At 29.0% G+C, this 25,868-nt stretch overlaps 1 protein-coding gene across 4 annotated transcripts in view; it reads right to left on the reverse strand.

Moving 5' to 3' along the window:
* The window catches only part of LOC107451031 (BAI1-associated protein 3), a 392,542-nt gene that overhangs the window by 106,877 nt on the left and 259,797 nt on the right, over positions 1-25,868 (reverse strand). For all 4 annotated transcript variants that reach the window (XM_087155406.1, XM_087155403.1, XM_087155404.1 and 1 more), the window contains exon 9: positions 8,185-8,266. In XM_087155406.1, the coding sequence (XP_087011532.1) occupies positions 8,185-8,266 (82 nt within the window). The remainder of the gene's footprint in view (positions 1-8,184; positions 8,267-25,868) is intronic.

A 25,868-nucleotide genomic window follows, 5' to 3' on the forward strand; every position in this document is an offset into this window, starting at 1 on the left:
GCAACCAGCAAGAAACATTTTCTTAGAAAAATAACTGTTGGGCTGCATTTAACCATGAAGAACTAACCACATTCTTTAATTTATTGTTGAACGTTTACGCAAACAAATTCCGATTCGACGTCAAAAGTGGTTATTGGGAGAAAAAAAAGAATCCGTAACTAGACTTGTATTTTAAAACTTAGACTAAATAATATACTTTCAAACTACAAAAGAAAATTCTTTTATTTTTATTAAAAAATGAATTTAAGGAATTCTAACAACTTTGAAATTCTCCATTATCAAATATTAATGTCAACAAATTGCTTAATATTACACCACTTATACCGTTAAAAGTAAATTATGCCTGATAATTATATACAAATTAGCTAAGATGATAGTATTCTATTTTTTCACAGATTTCTTTTCACTGAAAAAAAAAGATACTAAACAGACTAATCCATCTTTCTGATTCTTCAATCATAAACTAACCATATATCTATAATAATACACACAAATAAAATGTGATAACTTGTGGCCACCAGATGCGGGAATAGTTTTTGTTATAATTTAATTTAAAGTTAATGAAGCCGATGACACTATCCGAATGTTCTTGCCTACAAGATAGCGAGCACGTTATGTAAAGGCTTAGTTCTTAAAGATGAAAACGCAGGTCTTGATATCATTCAGTTTTATTACTAATTTATTGAACAATATAAGATGTGCTCTGCAATAAAATGCTGCTCTAAATATTATCACTCAAAATTTAATAATTTTGAGTGATGATTCTATTTAATGAAAAGAAATAATACTTTTCTCTTAAGAGGTCCACTTAGAATATGCATATTATTTCATATAACTATTGATTTCCATGAAAAATTCAATACACAGGTGATTCCTCAGAAATGAAAATAAATATTTTTCAAAATATTGTTGTCAGAAAGGAAAAGATAATTTGGAATATATGGCCTTCATAGATCAGTAAAGAGAAAGATTGAAACTTATACCTTTAACTATTATGCCTTTCTATTACTCTCTCTGAATCTAATTATGGGGATCAAAAAGTATTACTCAAATAGTATAAAATTTGTTTACACTAGGGGTGCACAACCTGCGGCGCGCGGGCCAAATGCGGCCCTTCGACTACTGAAGTGCGGCCCGCGAAAGCTTCTAAACACATTAAAAAAAATTTTAAAAATGGCAATTTTTAATCGCACTTTTAAGTCATCACGTTTTGACACAATCAATTTTAACAGATTCTTTAGTAAATGTACGTTTAACGCGCTTTCTTTAAGCCGATTTTATAGTAAATATAAATGATTTTTTTTAAACAGTCATTTCCGCTTTTCTACCTGATTTCGAAAATCCCGAATTTTTATTACGACGCGAGTTTCAGATCGCGAATTATTTGTGACGATTTCATCTTAAATCTAAGTGATTTTTTATCTTTTCTTTGCAATTCTTTCTCTTTTTTTCAACAATTTTTTTCGGCAGTTATTGCTATGCGTTCCCACGTATTATAAAAAATTCCAATTATTCTATTACGACATGCAAATTTTAAATCATGCATTTGACACGCTTTATTCGTGCTGAGTTCAGCATAAATATATATTTTCCCACTTATTTCTATGCTTTTTCACATGATTTTGACTGTCCCGTTATTTAACTATGATGTTATTACGACACGTGATTGTTAATCGCGCAATTAAATAATCACTTTTTGATACAGTATTTCGGTACAGTTTTATCGTAAATCCTAGTTATTTTTCCTTCGTTTTTATTTCCGCAACGAATATGATTTGGTCGAATGTAATCATGAATTTTGATTTGGTCAAAAACCAAATATTCGGCAAAAAAAAGAAGAAAAAATCAACTGAGCGCAGTACAATTGGGGTCAAACAGCAAAATCTTTTACTGCTACTAAACACTGAAACTAAAATTATAATGCTCAGAATAATATTTCCTGGAAAAACGTATTTATAAATTAACTCTAAAAAGAACGTTTTTGCCAATCAAGCGAAACAGAGAACATAAAAACCAATCTTAATTTTTGAAAAATTTTTTTAAAGCTGAACATCTTAGTTTTTCACTTACCAGAAAAAGCCAAGAAAAATGAATTAAGTCATCAGAAATGCTATTAAAAATTACTGCGTTATAGTGAAAGCGTATAGAAAAAGTTTTTTTTTATTTAAAGAAAATAAAAAGATAGAAAAAACGTTCTTAATTTTTAAAATGAAAAACTTATGCTGAGAATCTCAATTTAAATTTTTCTCATTGCCATAATTTTGGAAGAAAAAAAATTGCTATAAAATAAACTTTATTAGTAACTTTATTTTTAAAAAAAATGCTGAGTCATAATAAAAATGCCTAAAAAAAGAAAAACAGAAGAAACAAATTTTTCTTAGTTCCTGAAACAAAACTTTAATACTGAGAATAACACTTTTCTATGTTACTGGTTATTTATATTACAGTACAGGGAAAGAGTGATAATAAATTAATACTATGAGACGTTCTGTTATAATAAAACGCTGGGTTATAATAAAAGCAGCAAAAAATGAAAAAAAAACCCTTCTCAATTCTCAAAGTATCGAAAAAGTTGTCTGATTATAATTTTTTTAAAAAAAAGTAATATTTATAAAACTTCAAAAATAAAAAATACATTTCTAAAAAATATTCTGCCGAATATTTGACTGATCATTCAACCAACTGAATTTTTCACAGAACGGCCAAATACTCGTTACATCCCTCCCTAATTTAAATGCAATGTTATTTCAACTTGAAAAATTCATAAAATGGCGGAAAACGTGAATTTTTAAACTGCTCACTGTTTGTAGCTTAGATTTAAATTTTTTGTTGCTTAAGTGATCTTTTTCGATAAAAAAAAGGAAAATGTTTACGATATAAAAAATCTAATAATTAATAAAATAAAATAACAAAGTACATTACAAAATAAGCATTGAATATTATTTTGAACTATCACAGTTTTGCTTTATTTTAGGCTTTTGTTTAAAACCTATAAATTTTCTTTAATTAAAATATTTAATTTGGATTTATAATACTTAAATATGACTAAACTTTTTCCTATTTTCATTCTGTGGGCATTGCAGTTTTTTTTTTATTTATTAGAATTTAATTCTAAAATGAATTTTCGTATTGCATGATATGATAAAAAAAAAAAACATTTCTTTTCTTCAATGTTTATTTATTTTGATAAATCTATTGTTCATATAATAAAAATAGCAAGTTTTTTTTTGTAGAAAAAAAGTATAAGGTTTCTTTTTTTTTTTTTTTTTTTTTTTTTTTTTTTTTTTTTTTTAAATTTTCGAATGAATTCTAATAATGGAACACTACTAAGTTATTGATATCACTAAGTTTATTGATAAAAAAAATGGAACGCTTATGTTTAAATAAACATTACTACATTTGTCATTAACATGTCTAAATACATGTGCGGCCCTTCGTTAGCCAACCAGCTGTGCAAGTGGCCCTTCACTCAAAAAGGTTGTGCACCCCTAGTTTACACTAAGACAATTTGGTTGAAAATAAGTGAAAAATATTATATTTAGCATTTTAATAATTTATGGTTATGAAATAGAGCATGAAACACCCGTATCTTTTTCTGAGTTAACTAAAATCTTCCAAACACAGATCACTTCCAAACATTATATATATATATATTTTTAAAGTTTGCCTTTATTTTCACACACAGTTATTTTGATCTAAAAGAAACAATTTTCTTTAATTTTCAATTTTTACAATTTCCTTAATTTTGAAAATCAATTTCGGATAACTTTTTTACATGTATGAAAACAAAATTTTTGTTCAAAATATTATATTCATATTTCATATTTTAGTATAAATATAATTCTGATAATCTAACAGAGTTTTTTAGAAACTATCATATTGTTTTTTACAATTAAAAAATACTGAAATAAGTTATAGATGGTAATTTGAGTGCAAGAAAAAGTATATATAAAAGGAACACCGGTGTCTCATCTTCGTCAAACGGTTAAAAAATAAATTCTAGTATTTTTTAGGGACTGTTCAACTGATCATTTCGAGCCATGGGTATTCTCATTTATAAAACTAAGATAGCTAAATCGTTCAGATTCTGCAAAATATTAATCTTTAAACTTTAATCTTTAAGATTGAGCAAAATTTTATAATTTAATCTTTAAGATTCCGAAAAATTTAATGCAATATACTATTAAAAAACTATTTAATAAAAATCTCCACTTAATAAAAAATAATAGATTATTAAAATTATTTTTAAGTTAAATAAAATTTGAGTAAAGAAGTCTCGAGATTCGATATCGGAAGTGGTAAAACAGAGAAATTTGTGAGGTATGGTATACATATTATTTAAAGCTAAATTAATTATTCAGGAATTATTTGAAATAATGCAATGTAATAAAAAATTTATTAAAGAGCAATTTTTATCTAAACTTTTTACATTTCATGATTTTGTGAAAAAAATCGAGTAAAAAAAAACAATAAAAGAAGGAAGGAAACTTTTACAATTCTAGTTATTCGTCGCCAAAAAAGTGCTGAACTAACGATTTGGTAAATGGGGTGTTTTAAACTTATCCAACAATTTGTTGCTGCATGCATTTTTTCCCCACTTGACTGAGTTTCAATGAAGAGAAAGGAGAATCATTTACACCCCTTTTACTTATCTCACTGGGTGGGAACCGTGGTCGAGTTCAAGTGAAAAACCTTCCTTCTGAAAACTGCCGTAACAGGGGAACTCAAAATCTCAGACCCTACCGGAATGAAAGAGTTAAGTAAATTTTGACATTTTTAAGAATATTATTCTTTACCATTTTACGTTTATTATTTCTTCATTAATATACTAATCAATTTTTTCAGTTCTTTAATTTAGGTTTTCTTTAAAGTAAATTTCCTTTCTAAATTATAGTCATTTTTCTTGAAAAGAATTATTGTCTGCTAGCTAAGAATAAAATCTTGTAAAGAAATTAAAAACATTCCGCTGTTTAAAATTATTTAATGCAAAACAGCTGATTATTTACTAAGTATACTATTTTTTTAAAAAAAAAGAGTATAAATTATTGATTGTCTTTTTTTTGTTTCTCGTGACTTCAACATAGATTATCTAAAATAGCGTTGATGTATTTTAAGTCACTACAAAGAGTATGAAGATACCAAACATAAAAAGCTGTCAAATTCGTAGCCAAAATTTTTAAGCGTCTTAAAATATCTCAGTATCCTAAATGTCGTTCTAACATCTTAGTTGTGAAATTAAATTTTTAATTATCTGACCACGAGTGATTCACTTATTATTTCATTATATATTTTACTCTTTCTTTATGATACCAAGTAGATTTTTTTCCTGACAATATACTAAACTATTTTGTTTAATTTTTTACTTTAGCACGATTCCCAAGATATTATTGTAGTATAATTTGTTATCAGGAAAATGCCTTATTTTGTTTAGCAGGAAATACTAAAAATTGAAATTTGTAAGAAGATTCCGAAGCCGTGCCAATTTTAGAGTCATCTGATTTTAAAAAAATGCTATAAGAAATACGCAATTTTCGAACCCATTTTAATAAAAAAAACTTGGCAAGAAGGCTAACATACTTTTTACAGAAACTGTGAAAACTAATTTTTCCCATATTTCGTCAAAAGAGGATAAGAATGATATTGCTCCAAGGGACCTACTCAATAATTTCGCTATTTCCAGAATGAAATCTGTTTGATCGAAACATATTATTCCTTGAAAATTAAAACGAGGAAAAAATTAGCTTTTATTATTTATCTAAGCTTATTCCATTTATTTAATGATAGCGGTTTTAAGGTTAAGAATATGCGGTGGAAGCCCCGTTTACTATTATACTATAAATGCATTAAATCATGTAGCTTGAATAATTCATTTTAAGCAAATTATTTAATAATTTAAGCAAATAAGGGTATAAAAATAAACTCGATCAAAATACTCCGAAAGTATACCCTAAAATATATGTAGAATAAACTTTGGCATCGATATATATAAAATATACCTTTTGAAAACTAATTTTAATATTGAGTGAAATAATTTAATATGTTGTGTAACTAAATGGATAATACCAAGAAACTGAATCGAAAGTATAAAAATTTCATTGATTTAAAAAAATAATAGATGATAATAAAAGTAGACATGTTTTGAGCGTCCAATAATGAAAGTCACAACTTATTCAAGCCTGACAAGTCTTGAGAATGGGCGATTATATTTGAACGCTCAAAGCATGTCGACTTTTACTTCCCTTTTCATACGTTTCGAAGTCAGTTGAGTTTTTATCGTCAATTATACTGTTTTACATTTGAGTCTTGATCATTATTTTTATAAGGATTTTACACTCGTTAAAGTAAACATATGCATTTTAATATTTTAACAGGATTCATGTGGTCTTTAAAAACGTAAGAGCATCAATATTGTAAAAGTTATATTTAACTTAAAAATTAAAATTTTGAGACCGGATATTTTGAGTTAATGAAATTAAATATTTTATCTTTTAAGTTTTTCAGTATCTTAAGGATCTTACTAGCTCTGTTTAAAAGGAGAGTATCAGATGTATATAAGAAAACATAAATAATCATAGTAGCAGTATTTGGTGGTAAATGTAGCTTATCGTAATTGAAGAATATGCTGCGCGACATTGTATGGTGAATTTGCGAACGTAAGTTTCAGAATGCATCGAAACACGAGGAAGCAATTTACTAATCATCTTTATCCAAAGAAAACCATGTAACCTAAATATCTAGCAGAATGAAGCGATTTTATGAACAACGAATCATACAATATGCAACATATTATTTCAATATCTTATTCATAAACATAACATATTTCAATGTCTTTAAAATGCCACTAAACATTCACCAATTCCTTGAGTTATAGAAAAAAGAAATATCGTAAATTACAGAAAACCTTGTGAATGTGCATTAGAATTACTATACAATTTACATTTTATTTTTCAAGCACTTTTTTTCATCTTCAAACTTTCTTGCCTAGAAGACTCGATTAACCCTTTCGCGCCGACTGTCACAAATACGTGACAGCATAAAACAGTATCTACCAGTGTAAAAAGATAAAACTGGTAATCAAAGTAATTCTTTAGCAGTTTATTTATGGGCAGGGTTATAATTGTTTGATTTATTTAATTCACCATTACTTAGTTCAAAATAAAATTATTTAGTTCTACTTTGAACTAGCATTGATTATATATATGATTAAACTAACAATAATTAAATTCAAGGAAGAATTCAAGGAAATTCCGTGAAATTAGCAACGCCTGCATTTAAGCTACCGTTTTTTATTTATTTACATCCTGGTTCTGATTTTGTACGAATGCTTTCATGAATCACCCGTCACCAAGGGGTTAAATCTGTAAAAATGATTATCCCTAAAATTTTGTATATAGCTGTAATAAGTTATGTCAATTTGGTTTTAGTATGAAATACTCGAATAAATTTAGCAAAAACAGCATAATCTAAACAATATCAGATAAAAAGTTCATGTATTTAAATTCTAGCAACTTAGAAAATCATAAATCGATTCAAATTTTCTTTTCAAAGGACATTAAAAAAAATTTTTTTTGCTTTTTAGACAGAAATCAGCTTAAAAATTGTCTATTGCCTAGAAACTTCGGGAGATTTTCTATTAACAATGAATTAAACCTCTCTGAGCAATCACAAAACATTATTTCAAATTTTTTACAGTCATAGTATGGTTGCCTAGCAACCTAGTAAAATTAAGCATTCCTCTTTTGAATTAGTCAATGGGTTATCTTAAAATATTCATTTGCGCAGGCGACTTTTTTTGGCGGTTTTCTGGACTATCGCCAAATATATAAACCTTTATTGCTGCCCAATTTACCACCCAATTTTTTTGAAATTTTGTCTACCCCCCCTAATTCAAGCATCCAGATTCCAAATATGTAAAAAAAAATATATGTTTATTCAGAGAAAGTACGTTTTTGTGTCTGATTTCGTAACTTAATTAATAGTTAGCACTAATTAATTAGCATATTTGAGGTCACCCCCAAGAACCATTAAGATTGACACTTAGTTCGTGAAAATATATATATATATATATATATATATATATATATATATATATATATATATATATATATATATATATATATATATATATATATATATAAAATCAAGGAGATAATAGGAAATTAAAATAAAGTAATAAAGTATTACTTCCAAAGGTAAATTAACACAGCCTAAAAAATCATCCACGTTGTCTCCACGTCTTGCTGATTGGGCAACTTCCTTGAAATATCTGAAAAAAAGCATGTAAAAACTTAATGTGAGTCATCTATATTAGTTCCTAAACCTATTAAAATAAAGTGAATCAATAAGACCTTAACTATTTGTGATATCAGCTATTAAGAAGGAATAGTTTAGTGGTTGTGGGAAAATGTAACGAGCTTTAAGAAAGTTGTTATAAAATATTTTGTTTCCGTTGTCCTTTCGTGGTGCGATTTGCTTTTTTTGGACGATTGTTTTATTTAAATTCTAGCTTTCCAGTTTACCTTTCATATAAGTTAACGTTTCCAAATATTATATATACATTTTAAAATATGAACTCTCTAAGAATATATTGCATATGTTTTAAGGAATTTTATGCACATTATGATATTGCGTGAGTAAAATAAACATCTTGAATTCAGCGAAGATGTCATTGCAATAAAAAATAACACCTGCCCGTTTTTGGAGAACCTAAATAGCATTAAATATGCACGATCAAATGTTTAGGTATCACGCGAAACTTTCTCATGACTACGATCAATATAACGATATTTTATAAGAGTATGGAATAAAGCTTTTTGCCTGCAGTTTTGTTGTATCAATTGATGCATAAATTGGGTATGTCCTTGGACTAGATGCAGCTAAGAAAATATAGAGTCATAGTCAATCATTTAAGTTCCTAAGAAAATACAAATAATCGATTGAAGAACGTTATTTATTTCATATAGCAGTGATCAAACAATTAGGTACTTTATATTTGATGCAGTTGGTTTAAAAAAACTGAATCCATTAGATGATTTATATTTGGTGCATTCGTTTTTTAAACCAAATCAATCTATTAGATAATTCAACTAAATCCATTTGATAATTTCTATTTGACGCGTTTAGTTTAAAAAGAGGTACAGGTAATTTATATTTTATGCATTTGTTACCATGAACCAGTTAAAATCGTTTTTCAGAAATTTTACTGGAGAGAACATATGATTTGCCAGCATTTGTAAATATTCCAAATCAGCCTTTGAACTTGGGAAAGTGGTTTTTAAAGGACCGAGTGGTATGACTGTTTATATCAATAAATTTTTAAATTTTTTATATAAATTTGAAGAAGTATGTTAGATTGAGAGTTTTTGAGCAACATAGCAACATGTCTTTAACCTTTCCTTACCAATTTTTTCTATTATAAAAATAAATAAATTAAATCCTCAATGGGTCAAATAAAATAAAAACAACAATGTTCTTTGAAAAATGAATTGTATCGATGATTATTGAGGTGAAACAAGTGTGTTCAACCAAAATTTATTAAAAAGAGAACGTATGTTCCAGTTTCGTTGAGCTGATGCGGGACATATTTGCGGGGCATATGTGTTCCAGTGGAGCCGGAAATACTGACTTGAAAAAACATGAATATTTAAAATTATGTTTCTTTAAATGGTTTTCAAATAAATTAATTGAAATAATGTTTTTCAGAATTTATATGTATTTGCATTTATAATATTTCAAAAAGGGAAGAAGCAAGATTTAGTAAAAAGGTAAGACAATATTAATAAACGTGGCTAACTAGCTTTTTTTGGTCAGAATCGCATCAAGGGGTTGGAGATCGGAGCTCATTCACATTATTGTGTACATCACAGAGGTGCTTGTAGAAAAAAATTAATCATGATTAAATTTATTGAATGCCTAATTTACAACATACAAGAAATTTTATCAAACTCATAGGTTTGTTTCATAATTTTTTTAATATCTTGCCTTCCTTCTAAAAACTGAGTTGAGTACACTGTAAAAAATTTCTGATCAAATTATGGTATAAAGTATTGGCCCTTTGGATGCATTATCCACTGTTGAGGATTTATGATAACAGATGGCGCTGAGCGCAAACAATTTTTTTATTATTCTTTCTTCACTTCTTAAGTTTCAGTTTGGATTTAACCACTGAACCACAATGAAATAAAATCCTTTTTATTATTACAATTTGTGTAATTATTGTAGTATTCGAATCAAGGTGCTACACCGGCCGAAAATAGGCCACCTGCATGAAATGTAAGTTAACATTTGTTTTGTTTTGGTCTCCCTTAAGTCGGTAATTTATTTAAATATTTTATTGTATTAATTGTATTGTATTTATTATAGTAACGTGCGAGCTGTTTATAATGGATGATTTTGAAAAATTAAAGTCCAAAAGAGCAGTAATCAGACAGCTGATTACAAAATTAATAAATAAAATTGATAAATTGTTATTAGAAATACTTCCTGATGAGACCTTGTATGATTCACTAAATCAGTTAGTAGAAAAAAACGAAACTTTAAAGGATCTTGATTTGAAAATTGAAAATTATTTTGATAAAAGCGATGAATTAGAGAGTTAAATTATACAAAGTCAAGAGTATCAAGATCGAGTAGTGGCTTATAAAGGCAAAATTGAAAGATATTTATTGAAATGCCAGACTACAAGACAGGAAGTAACGGTTAATAGTGGTAGCAATAATTTACCAGAAAATATAACTTATGGAAATATCTCGCACGTTGCTAAAGTTAAATTAGCTAAATTGGAGATAAACAAATTTTTTGGTGATGCTTGTGAGTGGCACAGTTTCTGGAATAGCTATAACATAGCTATCCATAGTAATGAGAGTCTTAAAAAAATTGATAAATTTAATTATCTTAAGATGTATTTAGGGGGAGTTGCTTTAAGTGCAATTTCTGGATTCTCATTAACTGAAAGTAATTATGATTCTTCTATTAAGTTGCTAACCGAAAGATTTAGTATTCAAGATTTAATTATTAGTAGTCATATGAATAAACTTTTATCAATTAATTCTGTAAGAAATTCATATGATATTAAAGCCTTACGTAAGTTCTATGACGAATGTGAAATCCACATTCGCAGTTTGCAATCAATGAATGTTACAAAAGGTAGTTATGGTAATTTACTCTGTCCTGTTATTTTACAAAAGCTACCAGAGGATTTAAATTTAGATTATAATAAAAATAGAAAATCATGTGTAGATTTTGACATTGATGAACTAATTTCATTTATTAGAAAAGAGGTAGAATGTAGAGAAGCCTCACATGTGTTGTCTAATAGTTCTAAAAAACAACGTGTTCATTTTGAAACACAGCAACGGTCGGAGAGCCATAGTAAATATAATTATAATCGGAAGTTCTCATCTTCTTCGGCATTAGTTTCGGCATCTAACAACATATTTTGTTTGTTTTGTAATTCCAAAAATCACGAATCGAAAGATTGTTCTCTGACCATCGAAGAAAAAAAACAAACGCTGAAAGATCAATTTCGCTGTTTCCGGTGCTTAAAGAAATATCACACATCCAAAAAATGTTGGAATAAATGTATTTGCACATTATGTAAGAAACCGCATAGTGAATTAATTTGTGATAAATCAGCAATAAATAATGAGTCGAAAGAGAAAAACGATACTTTGGCATCCGTTACCACTTCATGTGTTTCGAAACGAAAACAAAATGAAATGATCTATTTACAGACTTCTTTAGCGTATTTGATTTATGGTAATGTAAAGAAGTTGGTTAGAATTTTATTTGACTCTGGTAGCCATCGCAGTTTTTTGAAACGGGATATTTGTAATGAGTTGAACCTCAGGACCATTAAAACTGAACGGTTGCATGTTTTCGGTTTTGGAGAAAAAATTTCCAAGGGGTGTTCTTATGATTTAGTGAAAGTGAATCTTCAGAACAAAAACGATAAAAAATTAAATGTTTGCATTGAAGCATTTGTAGTTGAAAAAATAACGTGTGGGAAAATAGCCGCACCCCATGAGAAAATTAAACAATTAGCAAGGAAAAATAATATTTTTCTTTCGGATACAGGAGAAATTGCTGATATAGACATTTTGATCGGCGCCGATTTCCTACATGACGTAATCTCTGATACGTCTTTGAGGCTGGGAAAAGGGCTCGTTGCAACCGATAGTTTATTTGGTTTTGTGGTTCAAGGGAGATTCATGAATAATTGCCAATTAAGTAGGATTGTAAACAATACTATAATATCTGATGTTGATTATTCTTTGTTTTGGAACCTTGAAGGACTAGGAATAAATACTATGAACGAAGAAAATGTTGATAATAAAAGTGAATTGTTAAAAGGTTTTAATTCTGATTTGCATTTTGAAAATAATAGGTATAGTGTGCGACTTCTCTGGAGACCAAATACAAAACATTTGTTAAATGAAAACTTTGACCTGGCTTCAGAGAGGTTTGACAAATTAAAGAGGAGATTTAAAAATGATAAATCCTTGTTTGAAGAATATAAAAAAGTTATAAAAACTTACGAAAATGAAGGGATAATTGAGAAAGTTAAAAACACTGATCCCCAAAATTATAAACAATGTTATTTACCTCATAGGGCGGTTATAAGAAACGATAAACTAACTAGCAAATTAAGGATTGTATTTGACGGTTCCGCGCATAAAGAAAATGAATTGTCTCTTAACGACTGTTTGTATATTGGGCCAAATTTATATCCAGATATATATGAACTTATGCTAGCGTTTCGGGAAAACAAGATTGCTTTTATAGAGGACGTTCAACAAGCTTTCTTACAAATAGGGATTAATGTAGAAGATCGAGATGTCACAAGATTTCTTTGGTCAGATGACCCCGATAATGATTCGTCTACAGTAATTTATAGATTTTGCCGCGTACTATTTGGTATCAACTGTAGCCCTTTTCTCTTAGCGGCTACTATTAAAGAGCATATTAAAAAGTTTGCAAAATCAAAGCCTCTTGCGTATGAATTACTAAATAATAGGGTATATGTCGATGACGTCATAGGGGGAAGTGACAGTACAGATACAGCATTTCAAATAAGTTCTGATTGTGTTGAAATATTTCGGGATGCGGGCATGGTATTGAGAAAGTTTCAAACAAATGATAAAAAATTACGTGAATTATGGAAGAATGCAGGTATAGATGTTCAGAATGAAAAGGAATCGTTAGGTCAATCAGGCTTTCCATTTAAAGTTTTGGGAGTTTGTTGGGATCCTAAAAAAGATGTATTTTATTTTGAGTCCAAATATCTGTTAAAATTGATAGACACAGGGCAAATAACAAAACGATTTATTTTGAAAATCATTGGGCGTATTTTTGATCCAGTAGGATTTTTGGGACCCTTTACAATGCTTTTAAAATCTCCAGTTCAAAGCATTTGGAAAAGCGGATTGGAGTGGGATCAAGAGCTACCCTTAGATATGGAAAATCAGTGGCGCGAAATATGTAAACAATTCGGTGAACTTAATGATTTGAAAGTACCGCGTTATTATTTTTTCGAAGCAGGTAACAAAGAAATTATAAGTTCACAGTTACATATCTTCTCTGACGCCAGCTTAAAGGGTTATGGTACAGTAGCATATATCAGATCAGAAACCAGTGATGGGCATATTTCTACATGTTTTGTTTCAGCTAAAAGTAGAATTGCGCCCCTCAAAATGATTACATTACCACGACTTGAGCTACTAGGTGCCCTCCTCTCTGCTAGATTATTTCGAACTATTACTAGAGCCATAAAAATTCCGTGTGACAGTTTCTTTTGGTGCGATTCCTCTATTGTGTGTTGTTGGATAAAAACTCCTGCCATTCGTTTTAAACAATTTGTGCTTAACCGATTGGAAGAAATTCAAGAGATTACTCAACCTAAGGACTGGTTCCACTGCCCCGGAATTGAAAATCCTGCCGATCTTATTAGTAGAGGTGCTTCCATGGATATATTGAAGAATTCCGACATTTGGTGGAAGGGGCCACCTTGGTTGTCCCTTCCGACCGAAATGTGGCCAGAATTGAAACTCTTCAAAGAAAATGATGAACAAATTGAGTATCGTAAAAATGAAATCACCGTTATGAAATGTGTAGATGGTGAAGAACTTGAGTTGATAAATATCGCTAACTTTATCAACCTCGAAAAAGTTGTTAGAATCATAGCGTGGGTAGTGCGATATTTGAACTGTTTAAAGAAAGTTAAGCCGTATATGGACACTTTGACTGCAGAAGAGATCCGAAATTCTGAAGATATACTAGTAAAGCTTACTCAAGCAAAATTCTTCGAAAGTGAGATACGAACTCTCCAATCTAGTTTGCCTATTCCAGCTTCTTCTACTATTTTCAATTTAGCTCCTTATCTTGATGAAAAAGGTATCCTGAGAATCACAGGAAGATTGGACGAAGGAGATTATTCTTTTGATGAGAAAAAGCCTATAATCATACCAAGACAGTCTAAATTTACAGAGTTGCTTTTCAAGCGAGAACACGAAAATGTATTTCATTCTGGAGTAGAGAGCACTCTAGTACAAATTCGGAGAAGATTTTGGGTGCCTAAAGGAAGACAATTAGTAAAAAAGGTTGTCTCGAAATGTTTGATTTGTCGCAGATACACAGCCAAGCCTTCTACCCAAATGACTGGACAGCTTCCAAAAGATCGAATTAGTGAAACTCCTGCTTTTACTGTATGCGGAATTGATTTTGCCGGACCAATCTACATCAAGGGTGAAAATGGAATAAAGAAATCATATATAGCCTTGTTCACATGCGCAGTCACGAGAGCAATACATCTTGAATTAGTCTCAGACATGTCTACTTCAAATTTTCTGCTCGCATTCAGAAGATTTCTCTCTAGAAGAGGTGGTTGTCATACAATCTACTCCGTCAACGCCAAGACTTTTAAATGTACCGATAAAGAGCTTCAGAGACTATTTGATATTTTAGAAAATTCAGAATTCAAAAACTTTTTGGCTGCTAAAAGAATATCCTGGAAATTCATCGTCCAACTTGCCCCTTGGTGGGGAGGATTCTATGAAAGATTGGTAAAAAGTGTCAAAGAGCCTCTAAAGAAAATACTTGGAAAAGCTCTTTTAAATTTTGAAGAGATGACCACTATATTGACTGAAATCGAAACCATCGTTAATCTTCGACCCTTGTCCTACGTCACTAACGAAATTGGTGAACCGGAAACTCTTACTCCATCACAATTTTTAACTCCTGGTAAAGAAAAGGCAGAGTATCCAGCCCATTTCATAGAAACCATCCATAGAGAATCCACCAAAAAAAAGATTCTTATAAAAAGAAAAGAATACCAAGCTACATTATTGGCTAATTTATGGAAGCGTTGGAAGGAGCGCTATTTGTTTAATATGAGATCTGTACACAACTTTACTTCTCCTAACCTAACAAAATGTTTGAAAGTGGGAGATGTGGTTTTGATGGAGGGCACCACAAAATCAAAACTATTATGGGACATAGGTATTATAACAAAAGTATTTCAAGGGCGTGATGGACTTGTAAGATCTTGCCTTATTCGCAAATCCAACGGCGAATATAAACGCCCAGTACAACTTATTTATCCTTTAGAACTCAATGACTGAAATGAATAATGATAAACTTTAATAGTTTATGTTTTTATTTTTTATTTTCTTTCAAGTGAATATTTGCATCTCATTTCAAATTTATTTGCATTTAAATGTTATTTTTTAAAAATATGTTTATGTTATTTTTTGTCTAATTTTTATGTTTAAAATTTTAGTGAACTCGGAGGAGTTCAAGTGGGGAGTGTTGAGGATTTATGATAACAGATGGCGCTGAGCGCAAACAATTTTTTTATTATTTTTTCTTCACTTCTTAAGTTTCAGTTTGGATTTAACCACTGAACCACAATGAAATAAAATCCTTTTTATTATTACAATTTGTGTAATTATTGTTGAATTCGAATCATCCACAAAATCCATTTTTATCATAAATTATTGTACCACATTTTTTACAGTAATATTTATTTATTTACAATGATTCAGTAATTTTACTGTAATTATTACTGTAAAAATGACGGTATATAAGGTGTTTCGTTTTGCAGCATGTTCAAGTAAAAATGAACTTTACATGAAAAAGTATCTACACGTTAAGTGCCGATAGTTTTTACTGTAATTTGATCAGTAATTTTTTACAGTGTACTTTGACTTAAAATATGGCGTCACTATTTAGGTTATTAAAGCATTATTTAGTCAAAAGAGCCTAAAAAATTGCTTCAGAAAAGTCGCACGATTATTTTATTAAAAAGAAGCGTTAATTTGCATATACTCCTTTTATCTCTATCTACTCCATCTATCTCACAAATTTTCTCAAATAAAAGTATATTAAAATAATAATGAGGTGCAATCTGTGGCAATAAAGGCATTCATTTTTGAAAAAATAAACGAATATTTTGTCGAAAAATAGAAAATCTCTTAAAATTTATTAATACCATATTTATCCTCGGTTCCGATTAAGTACCTAGATCAAATAGAAACAAATAGGGCATAAAATAAGAGCCTGCCCTAATGCAGCTTTCCAACCCTACCTCTTTGCCATTTTTTTTTTAAAAAATATTTGATTTTCTGAGAAATATTATTATAAAATCATTTTAAGCAAAAATTTTCTGCCAAAACTTATTATATAAATCAATTATAACAAATCAAAAAGCAAGTCAAGTTTAATTACAACAATTTAATCACATACTTTTTTTCCTAACTATGGGTTTTTTTTTCTACAGAATATATTCAAAAAAATTTGAATTTAGTTTATTTTAAAACCGTTAAAACTTTATATCATCAAAAACTCCACATTTGGATAGGTGCTTTCTTTACTGTAAAAAATTCAGGATAGAATTCCGGTAAAAATTACCACCATTCAGAATGCCAGTATTTTTTACCATGAAATCCATTTTAACGGATTATGTTACGGAACAAAAGATCTGATGAACCATAATTTTTACAGTAATAATTAACGTAAAATGACTGAGTCTCTCTATTTAAATAAATATTACTACAAAAAGTTTTGTATAGTATTTTGCGGATGGTGCAACCAAAGTGCCGGTACTTGATCGTATACCGTAATTAGATCCGAAATTGTTTGCAGTGTAAGTTCTCACGCAATTATTCTTTGTGTCTCCATGTCTTACACCCTTGAAATAAGAACTCTGAAACTGAGCAAAACTTATAGCTTTTAAGAGGATCTAAATTGAAAATTTAAAATACAGTACTTAAAAAAAACCCGTAAACAATTCTTACTAATCTTATTTTTTAAAAAAAAACTCCAAATGAATATAGGCAGAAAAAGCATGCAAATAAACTTCTTTTCATATTACTAAAACAAATTTAAATGGAAGTAATGCACACTGTTATGAAGTGTACAAAAAATATGCTAGAGCAAAATATTTAAAGCATACTTCTATCATTAAATCCTTTTTCTTATTGTATATAATTAAATCCTGAATTTGTTAACGCTACTCGTAATTACATTGCTTCATATTACATATCATTTTTGTTTCATCTTGGGTAGTAGATGAAATTCCTGAGGAGTAATATTGTCTAACCATTTTCCACTTCTCTGCATTACTATGCAATTAATGTTTGTGAACAACTTTTGGAATTGTTAAGTTTTTAATACTCGTCTTTAATAGCTGATATTTTTCTTACTCAAAAAATAACATTCTAATAGATTTTCTTGTCAGAGGGGCATGTGTAATGATGTTTATATTATTATGATATTAAATGATATAATTTATCCAATTTAGTATCCAATTTATGAGATGAATATGCAAGAGCAGTATGTCGATTTTCTACAGAACAATTCATCCATTTTTTAATAAATTGTAAGTAAGTTTGGTGCTTGTTGAACTATATCGATAAAATTTGCTGCAACACACTGTGAAAAATTCCGGATCAAATTATGATAAAAAGTACCGGAACTCAGAGTGTCGGTACTTCTTACCTTAAAATCCATTTCTGCTGGAACATATTATGGAACAACACTTTTGATATACTGTGATTTTTACAGTAATAATTATCGTTAATAATTACTGAATCTGCTTAGTTGAGTAAATATTGCTGTAAAAATTACGGAATACTATTTAACTGTATAATGGTTTTTACGGTAAAGAGGAGTTTATGGATGCTGCGTCCAAATTGCTAATGCTTTAATACCATAATTTGATCCGGAATTTTTTACGGTGCATGGATATGGCGGTGAGTTGAGCTACATGATTATCATCATTTTAGTGCTACAGCACTTACACAGCACATCTTTTTCGTGTAGTTTGTAATTTTATGTACTTTAAGCCACATTATCGTTTTTAGTAATTTCTTTTGCACGATTTCATGGTTCAATCTGAATTTCATTGAGACAGCTTATTTGGTTTGGAGTAAACTTGTACCATATCATAATTTAAAGTATAGATGTTATGGTTGAACGTTGAACCAATTCCTATGAAAGTGTGTACTGAAAGAACACAAAACAATTACATTAGAAAACACGAAATAAAATCGCAAAATAATTACATTTTTATCCATGTTTAATGTTGAGCTCATTGATTTTGTGCAAGGCAAAGTAATTGATTTCTTAAAATTGGATATCTACACAGTAAGGAATGAAATCTATTTTAGAATGTTACCCAAAATGAAATAACACCTACATTAGCTTTCCAAACTCCAATACGGGCGTAATATTCTCTATTTAAGTTTATGAGACCAGTAATGGAGCTAAGATCTTTCCAAATTGGAAGAAAATGGTCGCGTGTTCAACGACTAGCTAACAATACCAGTTGGGAAAAGTCGATAACCAAATTGGATCACAGCTCTGCTGCTTTAGCTGTCAACCAAATTCGTTTCATATTTTCAGTAGCGCCATATTTGTTTTCGAACAATCGGATGGTATGTCGACAAGTCAACAAGGTGAGTATATGATCTTTTTCTTCCTTTTCATAACTTTATCATCAGTATAATATATTGTTTAAACATTACGTGTTGGTTTTATGAACTGCTGAGGTAAATTTTTTGATATTTACAACTTTGTATTACTGTACAACATCAAGTTAACATTTTCGAAAATGCAAGATTTTATTTTTTGTAATATATTTGTTTGATTTGAGAAATATCTGATAAAGTGACCCCTAATTTGACATTAACCATTAAAACTTTCAAAGTCTAAAATAACTTCACAGGAACATTTGTCAAGGAACTTAAATTTTCATTTTTAACTTTAATTTACTGTAAATAGGACATCATTAAAGCGTCGGTTTGGCTTCATACTGATACTGACAACAAATTCATACTAACAACTCTAGTTTTACCAAAACAATTCATCTTTCTCTGTTAGATTTAATCTTGTGCTTGAATTGATGTTTAACATAGGCGTATATTTAGTCACAATGTTGGAGACAATAAGATTATATTCGTGATAACCAGATTGCTTTATAACTCTAAACAATCTAGCACAAAAATAAAGATATAGTCAGAACGTATTTATTTGGTAAAGCATAATCTTTGAAAAGTGAATTTTTTAAAAAAAATATCTATATTATTAAAGTTGCTGAAACAGAACTCATAAATATTTTTTTTAAAATTTCAAAACAAAATTTTTTAAGTACAATTTATAAGCTAGAAAAAATACTTGAATTGTAAATTAATTTACATTACATCTTAAAAATTTCTTAAATTTCTCTTTAAACCGATTAAAGAAATATTATCAACCAACAATATATAATGTTTATTAAAATAAAAAGTGGTTTATAAGCTGTGCAAAACCACCTAGTTTGATTATGCATGAAAGGATGCAAGTGAATAAAATTTTATAATTAAAAGAACGCAGCTAAATGTTTCGTCTATATTTATAAATAGTCGCATGAGCAGAAAGATTTTTAAAAATAGGAATAAATATTTAAATTTATCGTATTTTAACTAATTAATTGACAGTTACAGGGGTGCTGGGTAACAAAGTAAATTCCTTCGAATAGGAGTGTTGAGTTCGCCGTTGTGTTCTGGTGTAAATTTAAAAATATGTAAAGCAGTACTAAAGGAGTTAAACCAAAATTATCAAACCTGCTTGATTGCCGAAGAAAATAGAGAAGAAATTCTTCAAATCCATTTAAGAAAAATTACAAATTTAGTAGGATTCAGATTTTTGATCCCCAAATAAAGTAGGTAGCACAATATGAGAAATATTGCTCCCATAGTTTCTTATATTTCATTTTTATACCCGTCGTTGAACAACCAACCCAACTTGTAGGTTTACGACTACTAATGTTGAACTACGTAGACTGGCAATTTTGAACCTAATCCTGAAGACAGGGGAACTCTTGGATCAAGTAGTGTTAGAAATTTGCCTTCAGGGAGGACTTTTTGATGGAACTAACCTGCATTTGCGTTACATGGAGAAGAAGACCACGATAACCTCCCACGGTTAGCCTGACGGCAAGAGAAGTCTAACCCATGATCCGTCTACCAATGAGGATATTTAACGTCAGCACTGTGGTCAGTGCAAGCCGGATGTGGAATTCGTATCTATCAGCCCTCGCTAGGATTTGAACCTGGTTTACCTCATTGGAAGGCGAACGCTATTGCGGCTCTGCTCCTATAGTTTGGTCAGGAGAGCGATCCAAAGTTTGGACCCCTTCTTGCTAATTTAACTTTTTGCGTGTATCGCCATATCTTGAGAATTTTTCAAGCTAATTGAAAAACTTTGCATTTAATTAGAAAATTCGTTCGTGTAATGATAATTGCATGCAAAAGTTAACTTTTAATAATATTGGTTAATTTTTATTATTTTATTTAATAATTGGTGAAAAATATTTGAATAGTAAGGTATACAATTTGTACATCATTTTAGGGAATGGCAAAATACAAGTATTGAGCGTAATCGGTGGAATAGTTCCTGAATTGAATCTTAAACATACGACTTTTTTAAAATTCGATTTCTCAGAAATTATTCAACCGATTTCTTTCAAACTTATTATTCTAAAGTTTTTCTACTGTAATGAAATAAAATCATAAAAAAATTATAAATATTTACTAAACGTTATATTTTTCATGGAATTATCTCTGGATAAACCAATTTTACAATTATGTGTAACAATATTTCAATCCGCTTTGAAAGTTCACAAGATACAATGAAATACGCAAAAGATAAAATTAACAATAAAAGGATTTGGATCAGTCTCCTTACCATATCCTAACCCCTTATATTTTGGAGATAAGAAATCCACATACATCGAAAAAAGATACGTTTCTATTTAATATTAAATATTTATTTTAAACTGAATATCTTCATTTACTAAAATAAAAGTATATAAGTATTTGCATTTTGAAATCAATTATCTAATTTATCATTTTAAGTCATTTATTGTACATGCAATAAAAAAACTTTTTTAAGGAAAAAAAATTCTTTTTTACTACTTTTACTTTCCCCCAATCTTACTTACAGCAATTTCTATCATCAATAAATTAGTTTTTTGTTTGCGTGAGAACCAGTGCCAAAAAAATCTATGTGAAGTGTAAATCTATTATGTTTTGATTGTGCATTTGCATTACTTTGATGACTTTTACTTTTTCAGATTTCACAACCACACAAATACATTTGAAACTGCTACATTTGCTACAATCAGACAAAATTACAATAGAAAAGGTTAAATATTTGCTACAAATGTTGGAGGTAATCTTTGAAAACTCGTTTATAACAATTTCTTTTTCATCCTTTTTTTTAAAAACTCATTTTGTCGTGTTTAGTTTTAATGACGTGTAAAATGACTTATATGAGACAAAATAAATTTTTTGTTTTGTGTTTTAATGATCTTCTACTTTAGTTGTGTCACAAATTTCCCCTTTTTTTATCTATCAAGTTGATCAGCAGGAATAAGATGTTAAAGTTAATATTATTAATTTTGATAGAAAAATACTACCATTGAAGAGACAATTCCACAAACGACTGAGGCACCAAGATTAATAGCGATTGGTACTGTAAAGAGTGCATGCTTTTACTATGCGTATGGCATTCCCATGTTTACAACTAATAATGCTGTGAAAGCTGTAATTTTGATTATGGCGACTAATTGGATTTTTAATACAGAATTTTCCTTTTTCTTGTTATTAAGCAGTGTATTGCTGAAAAAAAAGTTTTCTGTTGAAAATTTGCAAAAATATGGTACAGTTGTTGGATTGCTCAAACAACTAAAACTATATACTAATTTCAATAAAAATTAAATTAGACATTACATGCCTTGTTCTTCTTTGTGTTCTTCATTGTTCCTTTTTTATTAAAAGAAAGTCTTTACCACTAAATATGCCCCCAGAAAAAATTAGCCCTTCTCTCAGGTTTTAATAAAATTAAGTAATAATTCTTTACTAATATGTTGATGTTTTTGATTCTATTTCGTGTTAAAATTTTTTTTTGAAATTTTTTTTTGAATGAAGATCCAAATGATCAAGGATATTAAAATGTTATTGATTAGTTTTTTCCCTGTAATGTGTTTCCCTGTAATTTTATAAGACAGGGGATATTTTTATAGTAATTTTGTTTTAAATCAAAATCCTAAGGAGTCTAAATATGTTATAGAAAATTCCAAACATAACTGAGAAAATTATTTAATTTATTATTGGTCAGAAATTGTGTTAGAATTGGTTAGAAATGCATATATCTTAATGTTAAAATTTTATTGCAGTGCTTTAATAAGAGCAATAAGTAAATGAAACTGTAAGTTAATCAACAAAAATAATAAATTTTTAAACATTAAATGTGGCAAGAAAGATATTTAAATCTATATAGATTTTTATGGGAAAATTTCGTCCTAAAACAGGTTTTAAAAGGCACCCAAATCAGCATAGCTAAAATGTGTATTAAGTGTTCTCCATAATAGGTTCGAAGTGGTATTCAGATCGGTTGTTACGATATCAAAATTGGATATTAAACACTGCAAAAAATTGATTCCCAGCTTCGTCCAGAATGGGATTTGAGACAATGATAACTAACACAGACATGAGTCATGATCCAATTTAGTATGAACCCAAATTGGCTGACCTCATACCTAACTTTCTTTCAATCCAAATTGGGTTTTTTTATACCCAATTTAGGCTTTATTTTTTTTCTATGATGGGTATACACAGAGATATTCAAAACAAGCATGGGTCGTGACCCAATTTAGTATGAGCCCAAATTGTTAATTCCATACCTATCCAATTTAGCTTTGTATTTTTTCTGTGTCATTTAAATAGCATACACGAAGCTATTTGAGTAGTATTAAATTGGAAAATTAATCAATTTTATTGAATGAATGCTGTTTTGTAGGGCAAAATAATCTGTCTTAAAATAAAGTATGAAATTTACTCATGTTACTCAATTTACTCATTTACTCAATTTACTTATATTTTAAGCCGGCACTGTGGTCAGTGCGTGCCACATGTAGAATTCGTATCGACCAGCCATCATTGTGAATTGAACCTGGTTTACCTCATTGAAAGGCGAACGCTCTATCCCCTGAGCCACCACGGCTCAAATATTGATTATAATTAAAAATTTGCTATTATTTATTGATTTTTGCAGCCATATGCGCGGCGTTGGACACAGTGAACAAAAGTGCCACGTGTAAGTTTTTTTCATTAAATAAATCGTTATTTTAAATTTTTTAGAATATTTCTTTTTAAAGATTTTAATAAAAGCTTCTTTTGCTGTTGCATAAGCAAGACCATTCTTAATTTTCCCGACTGCTCCAACTTACAGGCATACAGATCACTTACTACAGTTTTCTGAACAGATGTGAACAACATACCATAAGCAATAAAAATTACACTCATTGAACTCTCTCTCTCTATATATATATATATTTGATTTTATCGAGAAGTATCAATTTTAGATGATACTATTAGAAGAAAATATAAAAATCGATTGAAAGAAAATATCGAGAAATCATATTATTATACTTCCTAAATGAAATCAAACAATAAATATTTTTTTCAGAAATTATTTAAAACTTTTTTTTAGAATAACATTACATAAAATTCGATTTTGCTAACTTTTAATTATCTTTTCAAAAGTGCCTTATTAATGCATGGGAATCAAAATTTCTAACACCGTTTTAGCTTAAAATGCGATTAAAAGGAGGTATTCTTTATCTTATATAAACAAAGGTGGTGAAGGGATATTTTGATTAATAAGAAATAGCTATTAAAAGGTAAAGTAAGTAATATGATCATCCCATTATGCCATTATCAGTTGCGATAAGATAAAATACACGTTCTTAAGCATATAGCTTTTATTCTCAAATTAAGTGTAAAGAATTCATTTTAGTTAATTTCCGTTCAATTAATTGTTTTGCCATATATTCTCTTGCAGATTAAATCTAAGAATCTTTCTATTACACTAATTTATTTATGTTTCAATTCTGTTATATAACTAACCTAGACTTATTATTAATATATTTATTTACATTTATACACGAAAAAGCAATTCTGGTAAAACTACCATGCAGTATGGTAATGAAATTTCTGGTTAAAAAAACAACGTAATTCTGGTTAATAAATCCAAAATATACGGAATTTAAACCATTCATTTGGTAATTTTTCCGTTCATATGGTAACGGTTTACCAAGAACTCTGGTCTTATTACCGCACATTTAGTAAAAAATACTAAACTGAAAAGTGAATTTAACCAAAATGGTTTTAATGCCATGCTCTAATGCATCGTGATAAAATTACCAAATTTTACTATATTTATCAAATTTTACCATATTAACCAAATTTTGCCACATATTATAGAACCATATTGTATTGTTAATTTTGCCAGTATCAATACCAAAGCACTTCAGTAAAATTTACCGAACTTTTTAGCATTCCCATTGAGCTAAAAACACGTTAATTGGGATAAAAACACGCTAAAAACACGTTACACACCATATTCTGGTAGTTCTGGCCAAAAAATTTTTTTTTCAGTATATTTATGATTTTAATTGTTTAAACTCATTTGTAAACGTTTTTGTTATGATGTTTTTCTTGATAGTTGGTATTTACTTCCAGTGAAATCTTACTTATGTAAAAAAATCTTCATATTTTTCTCGAAACGTTGTTATCAGTTAATTCAATATAATAAGCTATAGTTTCTAAAACTAATCAGTGCTTTTATACTCAAACGAGATTTTAGTATCTTGAAAACTAGTAGCTAAATCATATCAGTATGATTGCCTTGTATCTGATCGATGGATCTGATTAATCGATAAATTTGATGAAAAACTATAAAATAATTCTGATTATAAAAAGGTTTTTAAAAACTAATCAGTATTTTAATACTCATACAAGTTATTATCTTTAAAACCTGGTAGTTAATTTTATTCTGGTAATTGATTAAACCTGGAAATGATTGCCAACCACGGCTTTTGTACAAAAAAATATCTAATCAATCATTGAACAATTCAGACTAAAAATGACTATTAAATATACTTTTAATAGCTAATCAGCATTTTTTAAACCAGGTTTTATTACCTTTTAAACATAGTAGTTAAATTATATCGGCTTGTCAATTATAATTTTTGTGTCACAAATGTTAATTATGTTGGACATACACTGAGAAAAAAAATGGCCAAAGCAACTGGAATATGGTAAAATTTACCGAGTTTCTGGCTTTATGGGAGCAGCAAAAATCACAGTAATTTTTACCGAAGCGCCTTAGTGATGATTTTTGGTAAAATTAGCAGTAAAATATTGTTTTATAACATATGTCAAAATTTTGTAAATGTGGTAAAATTTGGTAAATGCAGTAAAATTTTGTGATTTTATCATGATACTTTAGAACATGGCATAAAAATCATTGATTCGGTTAACTTTGCT

Source organism: Parasteatoda tepidariorum, chromosome 11, assembly GCF_982258835.1.
Source record: "Parasteatoda tepidariorum strain Cologne lab strain chromosome 11, Ptep-v5.0, whole genome shotgun sequence".
Classification (NCBI taxonomy): domain Eukaryota; kingdom Metazoa; phylum Arthropoda; class Arachnida; order Araneae; family Theridiidae; genus Parasteatoda; species Parasteatoda tepidariorum.